The 18,174-nt window shown below is 38.2% G+C and overlaps 2 protein-coding genes across 2 annotated transcripts; one reads left to right on the top strand and one right to left on the bottom strand.

Annotated features, from left to right (window-relative positions):
- Nucleotides 1–1,868: 1,868 nt before the first annotated feature.
- Nucleotides 1,869–6,396, top strand: LOC138196953 (carotenoid-cleaving dioxygenase, mitochondrial-like). Its single transcript, XM_069147346.1, has 10 exons — nt 1,869–2,090; nt 2,452–2,565; nt 2,769–2,871; nt 3,003–3,131; nt 3,700–3,860; nt 3,954–4,121; nt 4,271–4,408; nt 4,868–5,050; nt 5,269–5,379; nt 5,908–6,396. Exons 1-10 carry the CDS (start codon nt 1,884–1,886, stop codon nt 6,022–6,024), a joined length of 1,431 nt encoding a protein of 476 aa, XP_069003447.1. The 5' UTR covers nt 1,869–1,883; the 3' UTR covers nt 6,025–6,396.
- Nucleotides 6,397–6,992: 596 nt separating this feature from the next.
- LOC138196867 (testis-expressed protein 12) lies at nt 6,993–10,320 on the bottom strand. The gene is made up of 5 exons (XM_069147258.1): nt 10,231–10,320; nt 9,364–9,455; nt 8,198–8,309; nt 7,712–7,763; nt 6,993–7,371 (listed from the first exon to the last, which is right to left on the bottom strand). Exons 2-5 carry the CDS (start codon nt 9,445–9,447, stop codon nt 7,227–7,229), a joined length of 393 nt encoding a protein of 130 aa, XP_069003359.1. The 5' UTR covers nt 9,448–9,455; nt 10,231–10,320; the 3' UTR covers nt 6,993–7,226.
- Nucleotides 10,321–18,174: the final 7,854 nt, after the last annotated feature.

Below are 18,174 nucleotides of genomic sequence, written 5' to 3'. Positions count from 1 at the left end.
ATTTGACTCAATTTTAAAAACTTGGTTTGAAAAGTTTCACAGACTTTTACAAACAGTCAAATTGGTCAAAAAGATTAGTTGAGAGGAACTTTTCATTTGACATGGATAATGGTGGTATTCGGCCAACCCACAGTGTGACCTCTGTCAGTCATGCAATGTTTGCCAAACTAGTGGTCAACCACTCAGACAGTCATGCAATGAAAGACATTTGGGTTTATGGGGCTCACTCTACTGTTGCCTTCCAGCCAAAAAAAAGGTGCAAAGTTTCATGAAAAGATCATCTCCCTGACTTTTAAACACAAAGGGTGGCTCGATCATACTTTGGGCTTATGTTGCAAATTAGAATGGATTCACTTAAATACCAGCAAATTGTGGACGCAAACGTCTACTGTTCGTAAAAAAGCTTCAGGTGAAAGAAGATAGCTTCTCCATCAGGTGAATAATCTGTGATGGACTACCTCAAGAGAGCTCAAGGTGATCTTTTTCATCCTTGTGTGTCCATTGGTTTTCATTGTTTTACAGTGTTGTACTGTAAAATGAGGGTTTTACAATGCTGTAATGTAATGAGGTGTTTCCCGTGAAGTAGAAGTGAACTGCTTAAACCTTTGCCCTCAGAAGCAAAACCTGTTCTACAAACCTTTGTTTCACCCGTACTACACAAAACATAGAACTATCTGTTATGTTAAGGTCATAAAAGATGGATACAAATTATCTTGTTATCTTGTTTGAAATATTAAACAAATTAGTCATCTTTAATTTGATGCCTTTCAGAAATTAGGTAATCTTTTACTCAGTTATTCACAACTAAAGAAACTGAGGAAACAGTGATTACATTTTCATTGTTTTATGGCTGATTTACAAAGCATTGATAAATCATACTGTGTAACAAGTAGAAATTAGGCACTCATTTAATTTCTGCTCCAAATAAACTGCAAGAAAATCCCTGTTGGCAGGAACATTTTGTCAAATGCTTTAATTATTCCAGAAATAGAAATTTGCAAAAATAAATATTGAAAATAAAAGCTGATTGTGTTCATCCATTTAAAAAAGAAAAAATGCCTCAGCAATTTTTTTAAAATATCCTTCACAATCCATTCCATGGATAAGGATACACATTTAGCCTGACAAACTAAAATGGAATAAAGAATTACTTGAAAAAAGATGACAGTAATTTTCCATTTGTAAGATCAAGTGAATATCTCTGTGAATAAGTTACCACTTATATTATCTTGTGATCACAGTGTACGTCTGTTTGGTAGAGGCTTACACAAGAATGAAATCACTGTCTGCATGCAGACATATCTTTTCGTCGGGGGATGTCAGAGTCAGGAGGAGAGTATAAAGCTGACGGCCAGTCTTGGAGAAAGAGCAACATCTCAGAAGAGACGACAAGCTACAGGACACTTTCCTAAAACCATGGATACCCTCACACATCAAAAGAACGATACCCCAGGTAAGCATTTGATTTGCAGTTTTGCACACTTTAAATTCAGTTATCGAGCTTAACTGAGATTATTGTACAACAATGAGTATGGTTTGCACTTGTGAACTTTGCTAACCTTTTTTTCCACAGCACTCAAAGAATCCAAGTCTAGGAAGCAAGTCAACCACTTCACAGATGTGCACAATCTGCCTTGCATTGAAAAGATTGTGACCTCAGTGGAGGACACCCCTGAGCCCATCTGCACCAATATCATTGGCACAATCCCAGAATGGATCAAGGGAAACTTCTTGAGAAATGGGCCAGGGAAGTTCGAGATCGGAAACCAGAAGTGAGTACACCTGACAGTGTTCATGTGTGTGCTGCCAACACTTCATCACAAAGCTCACTCCTTTTCGCTGGTCATTTTGTTCCCATCAGGTTCAACCACTGGTTTGATGGTATGGCTCTCCTGCACCAGTTCAAAATATCCGACGGACAGGTGACTTACAAAAGCCGCTTCCTGTCCAGTGACAGCTACCAATCCAACCAGGAGCACAACCGCATTGCTGTGTCTGAGTTTGGGACTATCAACATGCCAGACCCCTGCAAAAACTTCTTCCAGCGCTTCCTGTCAAGATTTGAATTACCAAGTGAGTATTTAACCCTTGTGTTGTCCTTTGGTCAAAATGACCCGCAGCTGTGTTCAACCAAGTTCTATTTTATTTCTATATTTTTATATTTCTTTTGGGGATCATTGGTCATCATTCTTTAAAGAAACCCTCACAGCCTCCTTGTCACCAATGATCCCAAAAAAATATGAAAATAAAATAGAAATTGATTGAACACAGCTGCGGGTCATTTTGACCCAAGGACAACACAAGGGTTAAATCCCACCGCATGAAAACAAACAGAACTCCCAAATGCAGTAAATAAGATGTGGTTTGATTGTAAAACAGATTTGAATACTACATTTATAGTTTGCTTCCACGTGTCACTTAACAGTTTGATAACCTTTTACCCTTGTAGAGCCCACGGATAATGCCAATGTGAGTTTTGTGACCTACAAAGGTGATTATTACGTCAGCACGGAAACCAATATCATGCACAAGGTGGATCCTGAGACACTAAAGACAATTGCAAAGGTAACATGACATTGAATGTAGCTGAACGTTTATTAACACACGATAACAGCAAATCACAAACAAGTTGAAAGATAAACTACATTTATTACCGGCTACTTTCACACCTTACTGTACGATGAGCTGATGAATAAAACCATGAAAGAGAAACTAAATTGTCAATAAAGCCGAGAGCTGATTGGAGCTTTTGCATGTGTTTGCATTAGGTGGACTGGAGCAAATTCATTGCCGTGAACGGAGCAACCGCACACCCTCACACTGACCCCGATGGAACGACGTACAACATGGGAAATTCCTACAGCCATAAAGGTATTTTAGAAAACATCTGATCACTTTTTTTCTCATAGCACAGGAGTCTGTATATCAAAACACAAGTGAGCCACACTGCCCATGTGTTTGATGGGCCTTTATCAGGGATCTGATCACATCTGTCTTGACAGGAGCGATCTACAACATCATCCGAGTGCCTCCGACCAAGATAACAGAGGAAGAAACCCTGGAGGGAGCTGAAGTGCTGTGCTCAATTCCTTCAACGGACAAGACCAAGCCGTCCTACTACCACAGCTTTGGTGAGCTAAAGTTCTTGTGTTCAAATCAAAGCCCACCATGTATGAATTCTACCAAGATGTTTGCAAATATAATGTGTTTTATGGAGCTGTTCATTCTAGAAACCAGACATGACTGACATTGAATATAACTTCTTCATTGAGGTGCAGGGTTCATTCAGTCCCAGCTGGCTACTGACCCAGTTTTATTTATGCCACAGTAACCACCGGCCAACTTACATAAGAGAGATCACGGGCAGCAACAAACGATTATCTGCATTAGTTGTTTGACTGAAATGTAGACACATTGTTTAAAACAAATTCTTTGCATTCCCCTGAGCCCGAGGAAACATTTTCAAATATCTTACAAGTATTTGGTTTGATCAAACCTTCTCCAAATCCCAGCAGGTGTTCAGTTTACCATAACATATGATAAAAAAATGAAGCAGCACGTCTTCTGCTAGCTGGAAACTAAGAGGCCTAAGCATTTTTCTTTTTTTCTGCTTTTGCCTGATAAATGATTGAAAACAACTGATCAAATAACAAGCGAATTTTGAATAGAAATTAATACAATCTTCCAAATCCTTTATAGCAATGTCTGAGAACTACGTGGTGTTCATTGAGCAGCCTATCAAAATGGACATGTTAAAGATAGTGACGGGCAAGCTGAGAAGGAAAAGCATCAGTGACGGCTTCTCCTGGAACCCCAAACTCAACACTATCTTCCATCTGATCGACAAACAGACGGGCAAGGTATGGCTCTAACGCTCGACTCCTCTAAATTGCTGTATTACACTATGCGTGTAACTTATCTAAAGCATTGTCATTCCTCTTTGTGTGTTTCAGGTAAACTCCACCAAGTATCTCGCCAAACCGCTGTCGACCTTCCACCAGATCAACGCGTTTGAGGAGGACGGCTTGTTGATCCTTGACATGTGTGCTGCCGACGATGGTCAGGCGATTGCAAACTACAAAGTCCAGAACCTGCGTGAGTCTGGAGAAGCTCTTGATGAGGTGGGCAGGTGCAAAGTAAAGTTCACTGCAGACAGTCTCATACCCTTCTACGCTTACACAACTAGGACTTAAGGTGCTTTTGGTTCAGCTGAAGAATGGATAGATTTGTTGAGGCTGACAAGATTCCTACCACCCCCCCCCCCCTTCAGGTGTATAACACCTTGTGCAGAGTCTTCCCTCGGCGATTCGTGCTGCCTCTCAAAGTGGACCGTGACACACCCTACGACCAGAATTTGATCAACCGACCTGACTGCACAGCCACTTCTAAAAGAATTGGCAAGGACAAGGTAAGGCGGCCAACATCATCTACGTGTATCAACCAACCAAGTCAGTTCTCTAGATCACAGTTCACAGAATATTCATCCACATATTCAAACTGTTTTTATTTTGAGTATATATCTGCATTTTATCATTTCATTGTAGTTTCTTACACAAATATCAATGATTCATAAATGAGTAAATAAATTACAGTATTTTGCATTAAAACAATTTTTTGGTTTACAGCTACTTAGCACCAACTTATTATGCTTAAATGTTTTTATTATTAATTTACTATTCCATTAAACATTTCACCCATTAGAATTTATATTTAAAAAAATATATATATATATAAACAATGGAATAAAAAAATTCTGAAATGACTTAGTAGGTGGATGAATTTAACTCAAGTGAAACTAAACTGTAGTACTCTTAATTACAAATGTTCCCTAAATCTCAGTACGCTCCTTTTTTCCCCCCCTGTGCAGGTGTTCTGTACCCACGAGGACCTCCATGGGGAGGATCTCCATCAATATGGAGGTCTGGAGTTCCCTCAGATCAATTATGGCAAGTACAACACCCATCCCTACCGCTACTTCTACGGCTGCGGCTTCAGACATCTTGTGGGAGACACCCTGATCAAGATGGACCTCCACGGGAAACACATGAAGGTACGCTGTGATATTGTAGCAAATAACAGGAAAAGAAAAAACTCAAACTTCCAATCTATGGTCATAACAATATCAAATAACACTCAAACAACTAAAATCAACAATTTAATTCATTTAAATGATCATAATTTGCAGTTAATTTTGTATCGCTTTTATATGATAAATAACAAAGATGTTAAGATTTTAAGAATGTGACTAAAGAAACTCTTTTCTCCCAGGTGTGGGAACATCCTGGTCTGTATCCCTCCGAACCCGTCTTCGTACCCTCGCCTAATGCCACGGAGGAGGACGATGGAGTCGTGATGTCTGTGGTCATCACTCCCAATAAGGTCAGCGAGGTTCAGTCAAACATTTCTCCATACATTCGAGAAAAGGAAATTCGTGAGTTTATTTGTGGATCCAAGTCCCTGAATTTGCTCCTATGCTGTTTCTTAAAACACTAGCAGCCATTTGGCAGAACAAAAATGTGGGATATACAGACACATTTAACTTGATCAAACATTTTGTATGGTTTATTTATGAAAAAATAAATAATTTATGGGCAGTGGTGGTGCAGTGGTTAGCATTGTCGCCTCACAGCAAAAAGGTTCCGGGTTCGAATCCGGTCCTGGGCCTTTCTGTGCAGAGTTTGCATGTTCTCCCTGTGCTTGCGTGGGTTCTCTCCGGGTTCTCCGGCTTCCTCCCATCATCCAAAAACATGCACCTCAGGTCAGGTTACCTGGCGCCGCGCTAGTGGCAGCCTGTTGCAGCAGCTCCCCCCTGAGAGCCCCCCTGCTGTAGTGAAGAAATTTCCCCTTGGGGATTAATAGAGTAAAATAAAAAAAGTACTTATTTGGCCGTGTCTTTATTCTCTTTAGGACAAGAGTACGTTCCTTCTGGTTCTGGATGCCAAGACGTTCGAGGAGCTGGGCAGGGCTGTGGTGCCCGTCAACATCCCCTATGGCTTCCACGGGACATTCAACACAACAGCATAGACATAAAAAAAATGGACCTCACGTGGAAAAACCCAAACTGTGTAAATATTGTCTGTGATGTTCTGTTTGTCTCATTATACATGCTTAATTTAGAGGTCACATATGACAGTATTTCTTGCTTGGACAAAAAATTAAAATAAAATCCAACCAAAGTTTACTCATATTGTAGCTTGATTATATTGATGTTGTTCAGTTACAAACCTTTGAAACCTGTTTTTTGGGGGTTTTTTTTACACTTAGTACTGAATGTTTTAATGTAAGTATACTTTTTGGTTTGTGGGTGGCGTCTGGGGAGAAATGAAAGGAAACCTCTGTGTATATCATATCTGCCATTCCATAATGCACGCTGTGTGACTGCAATAAAAATCTTTACCCCACCGGAAAAACGTTCAGGTTCACTTCGAGTTCAACAAAGACTGTTTTTATGGCTTATTTTGCAAAAATAAATCTGAAACTGATAACTGAACACACGCTTTGGAACAAGGCCCCACATGTTGGAGAAGAATTAGTTCATTTGATAAATAATTTCTAATCTAACCAGGACAATATACAAGAATACTGCAGATTAAAAAACAGTTTTTAGAATATCTGTTGTAATAATGAACATACCTGTGGACTCTTGTTATAACCATTTCACAATAACTGCTGTGTCACCTATATGTGGCACACTTGCACCCTCTGTTGGTCACGGTGAAAAGCAACACTGTAGAGCCACAACCCTTTCTCCAAACATACTTTTGTCTTTAGTCATGGGTCTGGACTAGAGCAGTTTCTTTTCTGTCATACTTCCCCTTTTTTAAGGTGAGCGTGTGAACGAGGAGAGGGCATTCTTTCAAAACATACATTTCTGCATTCTAATCTTTTCGTTTAGTATTCGTTCTAAGTAATGATATTTAGTAACATATTTTAGGCTATCACAAAAATATAAGCTTATTACGAAGAATCAATAGTGACACTGTGATCAGGAGACTTTAGCCAGAATAATTCATTTTAATTCAAAATCAAACTCATAACAGTAAATGTATGTTTAGTTTATTCCACAGTCAATACAATATTATTCACACAATACACACTTCTTGGCACTTTGTCACATTTGTAGATAATTACATGAACGGCACAAGGGGGTTTGTACGGAGCACACAAACCAAACTAAAATGAACAGGTCTGCCTCATCCCACAGGTCAACACGCCTGGCAACACACTTAGCCCAGCAGTTTATCAGAAATTAGAGCCAACGTTTGCCTCAGATGGATTTTCTTCTCTTTCAGGTAGGACTCCAGGTTTCGAGCTTCTGTCAGAGTTCCCTCCAGCTCCTTCATCTTGAGTGTATCCGCTGCGGCTCTCTCACTGCAACAAACCATAAATACTGACGATGAAATCAGTGTAAGTATGAAAATAAGGCAGGTAAGCATGTGTCCGTGCTTGTGCTCTAAAAGAAAGCCTGATGGGGAAAGTTATAAGGAGTTTTAGAGGAATCCAAATACACGTGTACATATTTGACTTGTTTGTGATGCTCCATGAAACGTCAGCAGATTATTAAACTCTTCTGGTTTCATGGTATCCCATCTGGGATCTTCAGAATCTGCCAAGAAGTTTGCCACACTTAGCTTTTTTTCAAGGAAATAAATTTGACACTCTTGAATATGAATTTATAGTAAAAAATTGGAAACCCAACTTGTGTAAATACCTTAACACTTCAGTGAATTTTGAAACCAGCATGCTGAGCTCTCTGCTTGCACCTGTGAAGAAACAAATCAACAGAAGGGAAACTGCAAATTTGAAGTGCAAAAAAAGCATCTCAGCTTGACCGCTATGTCAATTCACTTCATAATTTTTTCTGTTTTTACAATATCTTTACTGCACGAGATGAAAAATGGGCAGTAATTCAGAAGTCTGGAACGAGGCCATATGAATGCATGAATAATAAAAAAAAAAACAGCATAGTACAGCATCTGTCCCAGAAAGAGAAGCAAACAGTTTGCAGCAACAAATTTGGAGTCCCACTCTGCAGAAGAAGCCAATCAGTTAATGCTGCCACAAACATCCTGTTTGTTTCACACCTTTTACAAGCAGTCGGCTCACGACGTTCAAAACTTTCTGCGGCTTCAGGTTCCAACCGAGTGAAAACAGTTTGTTTGCAAGCTGCACAACATTTTGTGCGAGCGTAAAGTACCTGCGGCTGTAGCCTCGAATGATCCAGCTGACTCCAAAGTACACGTTTCAGACGGTGGTTTTTTCTTTTTCGCTGGAGATGGGTCTTGATTCGCGAGCGTGCGTTCCATCTGCTGCGATGGGGAAAAAGGCTAATTGCACTTAGGCCTGTCACCATTATTACATCATCACCTGAGAGCAATTATTTGAGCTGACTGCAATTATTTTACGTAATCATGAGAATCATTCCTATTGGATGATGCTCATATTTCCATTGCTGTTTCCGCGTCGTTTTCCCACCGTTAGAGGTTTTGACTGGCGCTTTTTTTTAAATGACGGTCATGTCTTTGTGCTCCCTTCCCAGAATCTTCTGGTATGTTCTAATTGCACACAAGTGGAAAGTTACCACCACTACCATCGTACATTGTTTATTTTGATTATAGGTACCTGTCAGTCATTTTTTTTGTAGATTTCAGTAAAAGGCTTCATATAATAACGTTGCAGATTATAGAGTGGTATTTTAATATGTCCAGTACAAAACACACCTGTGCAGGTCTTGGCAAAGGTGAAGTTGCTCACTAAAACAGATTTGAACAAATTTGTGAGGAAAAAAATTTAAGCTCCATAAAATAAACATTTGGTGGGCACGAAAGAAGGGAAAACTTTTGAATTACGAATTTTAGTGTTAAAAGCCAATAAATGAGGCGTCTCCTTCATTATTAAACTATAATTAGTTTTATACAATAATAGTGGCATAAGATTAACAGAAAAAAAGACATAAATAGTTGATTTAATATCAATTATTTGGGTTTCACTCAACCACCTACTGTTTGTGACAGCCCTAATTGAACTAAAACATTATTTATGCATCCAAGTGTCCATCCGATTATCTATCTCAAAAACAGATTAAAATCTCTGCAGCAGTACATTTACTGTTACTATTCCTATAAATATTTGTCATAATAAGAGTCCACACATTTGCATCATCCTTCACTTTTTTTTTTACCCCATTTTCTTCTCGGTACCTCCTCATCAGAGTACTGTGTTGTCTGAGCCATCATTCACACTTATTTCTTGTAAAACCGCAGTGACTCCTGCATTTAGAAAGCATAACTTTTCAAAACCTGGATCGAAGAACCTTAACTTGAAAAAACTACTGTCATCGATTTTATCTGCAGCTTTTCTTACCTCTTGATAAGTCGTCTGTCTTGGCACTTGGATGCTGTTCATTGTCCTCTTGCTGGACGCTGTCGGCTTCAGTTTCCCTTCCATTAATGACACTGAACATGTGAAAAAAGGGAATTTAAAATACTGGTAGCTATCTACACACTAGTTTGTATTAAAACAGGCCTACATAACATTTACTCATGTATGTAAACACGGAAACCTTACCATTGGCTTTTTACACTTAAAAGCAGGATATTATGATTCTCATATTTTATTGTTATTTTGTTATATCTCCGTGTGCTGATATCTAAATCACAGTTAAACCTGCGTTTGGTTACAAACCCTTAGGCATAAGAGGCACTGACAGTCATAAATACAAACATTTTTGTGATGTTTTTGGAGTTTATTGTGCTACTTTTACTGGCACTTGTTGACCTTGTTACTGATACTGTTAGCTATGCAAGCCAGTGGTGTACATTTAATAATAAAATCTTGGATAAACATGAAAGGTGCGATAAAAAAATTAAGTTTTTTATTATTATTATTATTATTATTATTATTATTATTATTATTATTATTATTATATGGTAGTGATGATATTTCTGTTAAGATAATGTAAAACCATATGACTAGATCGGCCTTTTTCTTTTGTGGTTGTGTTATCCTTTAATATTAATAATATAGCTACTCAGAGGATCAAATAGCTGAAAAATGGTATCAGACCAACTTTTAGACAACTCGCATGAAAAACTAGTTCAGCGTAACAGAGCTAACAAGCTAATAGAAAGCCAGAATAAACTACGGAAACAAAATGTTAGCAGTTCAGCTAGCCGTTAGCCTAGTTGCTAGCTAGGATTCGTAAAGAATTGATAGTAAACCTCTACTTACGTGGAATACGAGATCTGTTGAAGAGCTAAAATATATTTATATATTGATGAAACTGAAACTCATACATCAATGGACGCGACATTTAACTGTCAGTTATTTCATCACTTAAGTCAGAAAGCTCAGGGAACAAGCGCGTGTGCGGCAAATGCTGCATTTATTGCTCCTGGGAAATTCCAGTTGCATTAACGGGGGAACTCAAAGTAGGCCACAATACAGTTTCTATCGAAAAATGCTAAATTCTTGCAGAATAACAACAAGTCTCTGTAACTTTTATAACAATAAACACATATAGCCCATAATTCCATTATAATTATGTGCACACAATAGACTAATAATGTCATACCAGAGCCTTTCTTACCTTTTTTTCCTTAATTTTCTTAATCCGTAGTGTGTAACTGATAATACAATTAATATTATCCCTCATTTTGAAACAGACGTGGACAACACAAGACTATAAAGCATGTGGCCTCCATTGTCTCATTTAGCTGTGCTGATAGTTGCTATGGTCTTTTAATTATTTAATCATTGTTTTAAGTGCTGTCGTTCACATGTTGAATTCATTGATTATTACTAGCTAATTAGGATTCTTCAAGCAACAACACATTGCCAACTGTATAACGTCCCACTACGGAGACAAAACAAATGAAAATGGAACTCTATTTTCAAAGCTACCGACCACTTAATACTTTCATGAGGCGCTCTAAAAGGTAGAATTTTATTCGCTGTGTATCAAGATGTATTTCCTGATTGCTCATTAAAAATGTCTTTGTTAACAGGGCTAACACACAATGGTTACAATGGACAACGGAGGTGTCTTCAAATTACTTCATATAACCTGGGTGGATTAAATCCATTGGATTATATACAAATGAGGATTAGAACTACACTGTGAGTAAAGTGGGTATCAGATGAAGCTGCTAAAGTGTGGGATTAACTGCAGATCAATGCTGCTGCCCTCTGGCAGAGTGTTCAATAAAACCATAAAGCAGCAACACAGACAGTGTATACAGAAAGTATATTTAACTGCTGTACAGGCCAGGTTTTGGTAGCCATGCACCAGAGGCAACTCTTGGTCTTTCCTTCCTGTGCAGTCCTCATAAGAGTCAGTTGCATATATAAGCATTTTACATTTTTTTGTGACTGCGCCTGAAGAAACAATGTTCTTGAAATTTTCTGGACTGACCGACCTTCTTGTCTTAAAGTTCTCATATTTGACACTTTTTTGGGGGGGAATTTTGTTTGCAGCCTTCCAAAGGAAGATATTTATAGTGATTCCAAGTACCGAAAACTGGCTCATGGTGTGGCATCTCATCTCTTAAGTTTATCTACCTGTATCTTTACGGTGCATTGATACCAATGACCCTCCCTTCTGACTGGCCGACTTATTTCTGAGTGATGCTCACCCAGGCCAACTACACGTTTTCTTCAGTCTTATATAGCTTGTTAGCTCTGCAACATCATTACCTCTGTGTTTTTTTTTCCAACATAAAAAGGTTCAACAGTGGGCTGTGCTGAGGAAGGACATGTGGTGTAAGTGTGAATTTGTGACATTACAAACTTACCGAAGTCCCAACTGCATATTTGCTGAATACAGGCTGTGTGCTTCTCCCTGTGGACTGAGCATTTTTGATGATTTCACAGTATTTATGTAACATCCTGGTTCCTGGAATTTATACAATATGGGACCTTTAGTAATGAAGTAGCCTGCTGTCATTTCTCCTTACTTTCTTGCAAATCTTAAAATATATAGATATATATTTATATCACAGTATACACCTGAACACTGCTATTTGGCCTATACTAACACTACGCAGACCCAACAGAACTAATCATCACAATCGCAATTATCTCAATAAGAAAACAAGAAATTCTGCCAGTTATCCATCCATTATCTATACCCGCTTTATCCTGAACAGGGTCATGGGGGGCTGGAGCCTATCCCAGCTCACTTTGGGCGAAGGCAGGTTACACCCTGGACAGGCCGCCAGTCCATCACAGGGCCAACACATAGAAACAGATGGAAACAAAGACCATTCACGCTCTCATTCACACCTAAGGGCAATTTACAGAACCACCAATTAACTTGAGATGCATGTTTTTGGAAGGTGGGAGGAAGCCGGAGTACCCAGAGAGAACCCACGCAGGCACAAGGAGAACATGCAAACTCCACACAGAAATGCTCAGGCCCGGATTCAAACTGAATCTGACTACTATCTTGGACAACTCTGTGTTATCCCCGACCCTGACTGCTAGGAACCTCGGCGTGACACTCGACAGTCAACTCTCTCTTACTGCCAACATCACTGCAACAACACATTCCTGTAGATACATGCTGCACAGCATCAAGAGAATACGTCCTCTTCTCACTCAGAAGGCGGCGCAGGTTCTGGTCTAGGTTCTGGTCCAGGTTCTGGTCCAGGTTCTGGTCCAGGCTCTGGTCCAGGCTCTGGTTATCTCACGTCTGGACTACTGTAACTCCCTCCTGGCAGGTCTACCTGTTAGTGCCATCCGACCTCTGCAGCTCATCCAGAATGCCGCAGCTCGACTGGTCTTTAACCTCCCGAAATACACTCACACTACTCCGCTCTTCCTCCTCTTCCTCCTGCTCCTCCTCCGCTCCCTTCACTGGTTACCAGTAGCTGCCTGCATCCGTTTCAAAACATTGGTACTTGCGTACCGTGCTGCGAACAGATCTGTACATCTTCCGCTGCAAACTAAAAACACACCTCTTCCGACTTTACCTTGAACAGTAGAACTTTAGTAGCACTTACTGATAGCACTTTGTAGTTTGGCTTTCTTGAAGAAATTGTATTTTCTTGATTCCTGTTGTTCTGGGTTTTGTACCCTCATGGTTGAAATGCACTTATTGTAAGTCGCTTTGGATAAAAGCGTCAACTAAATGTAATGTAATGTAATGTAAAAAACCCAGAACCTTTTCACTTTGAGGCGAAAATGCTAACCACTGCACCACTGTGCCGCCAGCTCATCTGTTAACTGAAAACCATTCCAGTTGTCAACCTCATAAAAACGGCTAACGTTGTCACAGTGTGCAAAAACTGCAATCAAGGCAAACAGGCTGCTTTAAAAAAAAAACAAATCTAAAATATGAAACCTGTTTTGCTTTGTTTACACTTTTAAGTCTCACTATTTTGTAGATTTGAGGTTTGTTCTGCCCTGTACAAAATAGTGAAGGTGTATTTTAACTGGTATTGTACAAATTTCCAAATTATGTTATACAGTAAAAACCCTCACGGACAAACTTGTGAATCTTGGGTCTTACAAATCTATTTGAGTTGGCTTTTGTGTGATAGTAAACTTGCTTCAGTGGTCTATTTGTTCAGGAAGGGAACATTTATCAAGAAAGCCTGTTAATTTAAGGCCTGTTGTCAAATGATTATTCTGTGAACTTGGTTTATAGTTTCCTGCATATAGATTAGGTGACAATTGGTAGAGCAGTTGAGTGATAAAACATTTACAAGGGGTTTAAATTGTTTTTACAGTGGGAATACAGTAAGGTCTGTTACTGGGATAACATTAGCAGACAGTTCAGTGGCTTGTGTTTCCAGCTGTTAAATACCACACTGGTTAGTAGGAACTAGTAAAAAGCAGACCACCTGCTCTCATCAGCAGCTGTGAACTATTAACACTCACTCATAGGCCTGCAGTTCAGTAACAAAGGCAGAGGACATCAAGAGAATGTTTGACTTGGTCTTAATCAAACAGCGAAATTAATTTGTAAATCAAAATATAAGCAGTAATGTAATGGAAGCAGATACTGACTTGGTTCATATTTTGTCATTGGTTGTAGTATTTGTGCATTATAGTGGGGCTGCAGCTAAGTATAAGTAACACAGGTAAAATCACCTTTAAAAAAAGGTTATTTTAAAACAAATTATTTGAAAATCTTCCTGGAAAAGTAGTTCCACAAGGTATAATTTGTAATATGTGCTACATTTCTCAGTATGTGAACATTTAAACTGAGTGTGCATTAACAACCTGTCAGAGGAAAGCTGCAGAATCTGGCTGCATGTTGATAAAAGACAGACAATATTTTGACCTGTCACACAGGAAAAGCACAGAGAAGGTTAATTTTGTTAACCATTGCTCAGTTCCATCAAGAGTCCCAGCAATCTCCTAAATGAAATGGACCATAAACTGTGTTAAATATTTACACCTGTGCTTTACCTGCTGCGAAAGAGGTCTGAACTAAGGACCTGAAAATTGGATAAATCCCCTGTCTTCAATAAGTATTGTCTTTTAAAAAAATGATGGGCCTGTTAATTGCTAATCAAAAGGAATTAACGTTGGGTTATGTAAACCCTTAGTTTTCATATGTTGCTGAAACTTGTAGCTGTTTTATTCTAGCCTGTGAATGTGATCTGATGAGAACATTTTTGATTTATGCAAGACAGTTTTCTATTTGGTTGACGGTGAAAACCAGAAACTGCCAAATAAATGCAACCTTGCTTACTTTAATAAACCACAGCAGCTAGTTTCAAATCGTTAACATAAAAGGGACCCAAAGGTCTGTGACCACATTGAAAATATATTTTCTTGTGAATCTGAAAATAATCAGAAAATTTGACCATTTAGAAACATTTAATTCAGTTGAATTCAGTTTTATTCATTTGTGCCCGGAGATGACTTATGTATATGAATAAAATAAATCTCAAATGAATTAAATGTTTCTAAATCTTAAAAAAACCTTAAAAGTAAAGAACACAGAAAGTTCTAACAGCAAAATTAGGAAGAAATATTTTAGATTCTGTACTTTTTCTAGGTCATCAGTCAAGCTGGAGCAGATCAAAAATGCTGACCTTGCAAACTATTTTGTTCCAAAGATTTCTGATTTCTTTGAGTTGTATCCTTCCATTGAAGCAGTGTTCAGATGACACTCAGCTAGATTTGATTAACTCATTGGCGGCATGTTCAAGTAAACCAACCTGCAGCCATTGTTCACCAGGCTGTTTTAGCGGAACATCAATGACAAAGGAGAATTGTGACAGTTGGAAACATGGCATCATGGTTTAATGACACAGTCAATCTGGCTCTGTGCTGCAATGGATAAATTAACTGTGCTCTGTGGGCCTTATGTGTATTCGAAATTTTGGAGACTGTAATTTGTAGTGCTGTTGAACAGTACTGGGTTATTCTGAGAGGTGTTCCTAATATTTTGTCAAACCCATTCATTTAAATGTGAGGGACAACATATTAGGAACACCTCCTCAACACAAATTACAGCCTCTAAAATGACCATTGAAATAAATCAACACCTCTCTCAATCAGATTGAACACTGAACATTGTAATCCTCACCTGTCAGTGGTTTTAATGTTATGACTGATCAGTGTAGACTGGATTCATTAAAAACAGCCTAATCGGTAATTCATAATTAACACATCAAAGCTCTAAGAACAGCATAGTTAAGAAGAAAACCAAATTCAGGAGTAAGGCTTTCACAAATGTCATTTTCAAACCATAATGGAATGCATCTCTGAGGCTCACATTCTGCCTGTGGTGTTGGTGTAACACAGATCCGCTTTGTTTTCCTGTGGAAGTGGGAGCCCAATCAATATCCAACTAATTCAAAGATTTTGCAGGAACAAATTAAAGTCTTGGAGGATGTTTATGAAAGTAATCCCCGAAGCAAACAATCAATGAAAATAGAGTAGACTGAATCCATCTCTGACATTTCTCAATGTGGAGCAATGTGTCTGTGTGATGATGTTGCAGAGCTACACTTATTATTAAAAGAGTTTAGCTGTAGCCTATGCAAAACATATGAATAATGATTAAGAGCAAAAAAAAAGCACTTTGTTACATTCAGGATTCACAGATTGAGAGCTTGTTACAGATCACTGGACTGGGAACAGGCTACACTGCATTGCTCTATTGTGAGTTAATAGTGCACTTTCAAATCAAATTGTCCACTATAGTCCAGCATGTATGAACAGGACGAGATAGTTTGACTTCAGTTTTAAAGATATGGACTCATGATATGAGCCATATTAAAAACAGACTAAATGCAGAACCTCTAAAGCTCATTTAATAACACATTGTGTTTTGTTTCTTTATTGTGCCTGAAAACGAAGTTGTGGTTATATGGGAGGTCATATCCTGGACTCTTTCTTGGCTAGGAGGTATTTTGGGTGCTTTTTTTTGTGTGGATGATATGATAAAAAGTCCCTGGACTCAAACTAGAGTCTGCGTCTTCACCCTTGAGCCACCGGGGTGTCTTTAGCTTCATATGTAATGGACAAATAGTGAGAGTATTGAATTTTTTTTTTTTTTTTTATCCAACTCAAAGCAATACCAGGAATGAACATATTTTGTAAAATGCAAAAAAATCTTGACACTTTCAGGTAAAGCAGGTCTCACATAGCGACCAATCTAAAAGCATTTATCACCTGGGTATATATGTTGAAATTGCTTGGTGTCAGCCGTGCCACAGACACTCGGTTGAAATATAATGACCTTTGAATTTCAATGGTCAGCAACAAGACCTGAAAGACTTGCACACATCCTTACTGCTGTGAAACCATGACAATTTATAGGGTTAGGTGTAATATAATAACATATACTGACAATAATTAATCAGCCGTAAGTAGACTTTTGGAAATAAATAATATTTAGGTAGCTGTAACATCTGTCAAAGATGTCACTTGCCTTCCAGAGAGTGCCTAAACTGAAAATGAGACACAGTGGTGCCTGTGCCCAGATTACATTATATTTTAGCAGAATAAACTTAGCAGGCTGAATTTTAGACTTTTTGAGTGGAAAACAAGCCTTTTAGATCCTTTTGCAGCATCCACAGTCTCACTTTAAGGCTGTGTCTTCTCAGCATTGTTATAGATTTTAGATATGAACATGAATGCACAAGCAAACATAATGACAGACATTGAATTTAAAGTTTGCAGATGATACAGTGATCGTGACTCTTTTGGAAAATAATACAAATGTGTGTGTTGATGCTTATTTGCAGCTAAAGCAAATGTATCTAAAACAAAAAGACATGAGTGATGATTATGGAACTGCAGCTCAGACGCTTCAGCTCACATATATGAAGGACAAGAAGGTGGAGTGTGTGAATAGCTACAAATACTGGGGCATAACTATTGAGAAAAAAAATTACACTTTGATATAAGCACTGCTGTCAAAAAGAGAGCGGTGCCTATCTGAGAAAATTAAGATTATGTAATGTGGATAGTTATCTGACTCATTGTTGTTCTTTTCCATAACCTGCTGTAAATTATTTTTCACCATCTCTCTAAACAAGGGTTTGAATGTATTTACTGTGATGTAAATGTATTTATTGTAATTATTTAGGCTATTCTTCTCTATTAAAAAATTGGATTGTGTAGTTATGTGTTGTTGTCACTGGTTCTTGAATGTCTATTTGTCCACAAAGTACCTAGTAATAATAATATAATATAATATAATATAATATAATATAATATAATATAATAATATAATATAATAACAATAATAATAATAATACACATATTTTTCCACGTATTTACTAATTATTCTAAAATTAATTCTAGTAAAAAAAAATGTTTTTCTTTATTTTTTTAACGTTTTGTATATTTTTTATAATTTATTATTTATATTGTTAGGCCTGGTGATACAGGCCTATATCGATATTTGCTGATATGTGGCTTTGATATTGTGTTTATGTGATGTTTGCTGTTGCTGTATATTTTTCCCAATTTTTTTCTTCGATGTTTGAGCTTGTGTTTATCCTCTTCTGTTTCTTAATTAAAAAAAAAATCAGACATGGCGTGGAGCCTGCAGTGTTTGCTAACACCCTTTGTGTGTGTGATCTTAAACCAGCGGAATCATAATTTTGAACTGAGAAGTCTGGTGATTCCCGACATTCCCATGGCGCGTGAACGCAGCATCGGGGGGGGCATCACTGCCAGTCGAAGGAGCTCTTCGGTTTTACC

This window comes from Embiotoca jacksoni, unplaced genomic scaffold, assembly GCF_022577435.1.
Source record: "Embiotoca jacksoni isolate LCO1_2020_lvr unplaced genomic scaffold, fEmbJac1.0.p SCAF_14, whole genome shotgun sequence".
Taxonomy (NCBI): Eukaryota; Metazoa; Chordata; class Actinopteri; family Embiotocidae; genus Embiotoca; species Embiotoca jacksoni.
Note: the sequence above shows the minus strand (reverse complement) of the source record. Positions and strands in the feature narration are given on the sequence as shown.

Coding starts and splice junctions, on each gene's coding strand:
- LOC138196867 (XM_069147258.1), bottom strand. CDS start 9,447: ATGGAAGGGAAACTGAAGCCGACAGCGTCCAGCAAGAGGACAATGAAC. Junction 7,764..8,197: donor ATTCGAGGCTACAGCCGCAG/GTACTTTACGCT, acceptor GTTTCTTCACAG/GTGCAAGCAGAGAGCTCAGC. Junction 7,372..7,711: donor AAATTCACTGAAGTGTTAAG/GTATTTACACAA, acceptor GGTTTGTTGCAG/TGAGAGAGCCGCAGCGGATA.
- LOC138196953 (XM_069147346.1), top strand. CDS start 1,884: ATGGCTCTCCTGCACCAGTTCAAAATATCCGACGGACAGGTGACTTAC. Junction 2,566..2,768: donor CACTAAAGACAATTGCAAAG/GTAACATGACAT, acceptor TGTTTGCATTAG/GTGGACTGGAGCAAATTCAT. Junction 2,872..3,002: donor AAATTCCTACAGCCATAAAG/GTATTTTAGAAA, acceptor CTGTCTTGACAG/GAGCGATCTACAACATCATC.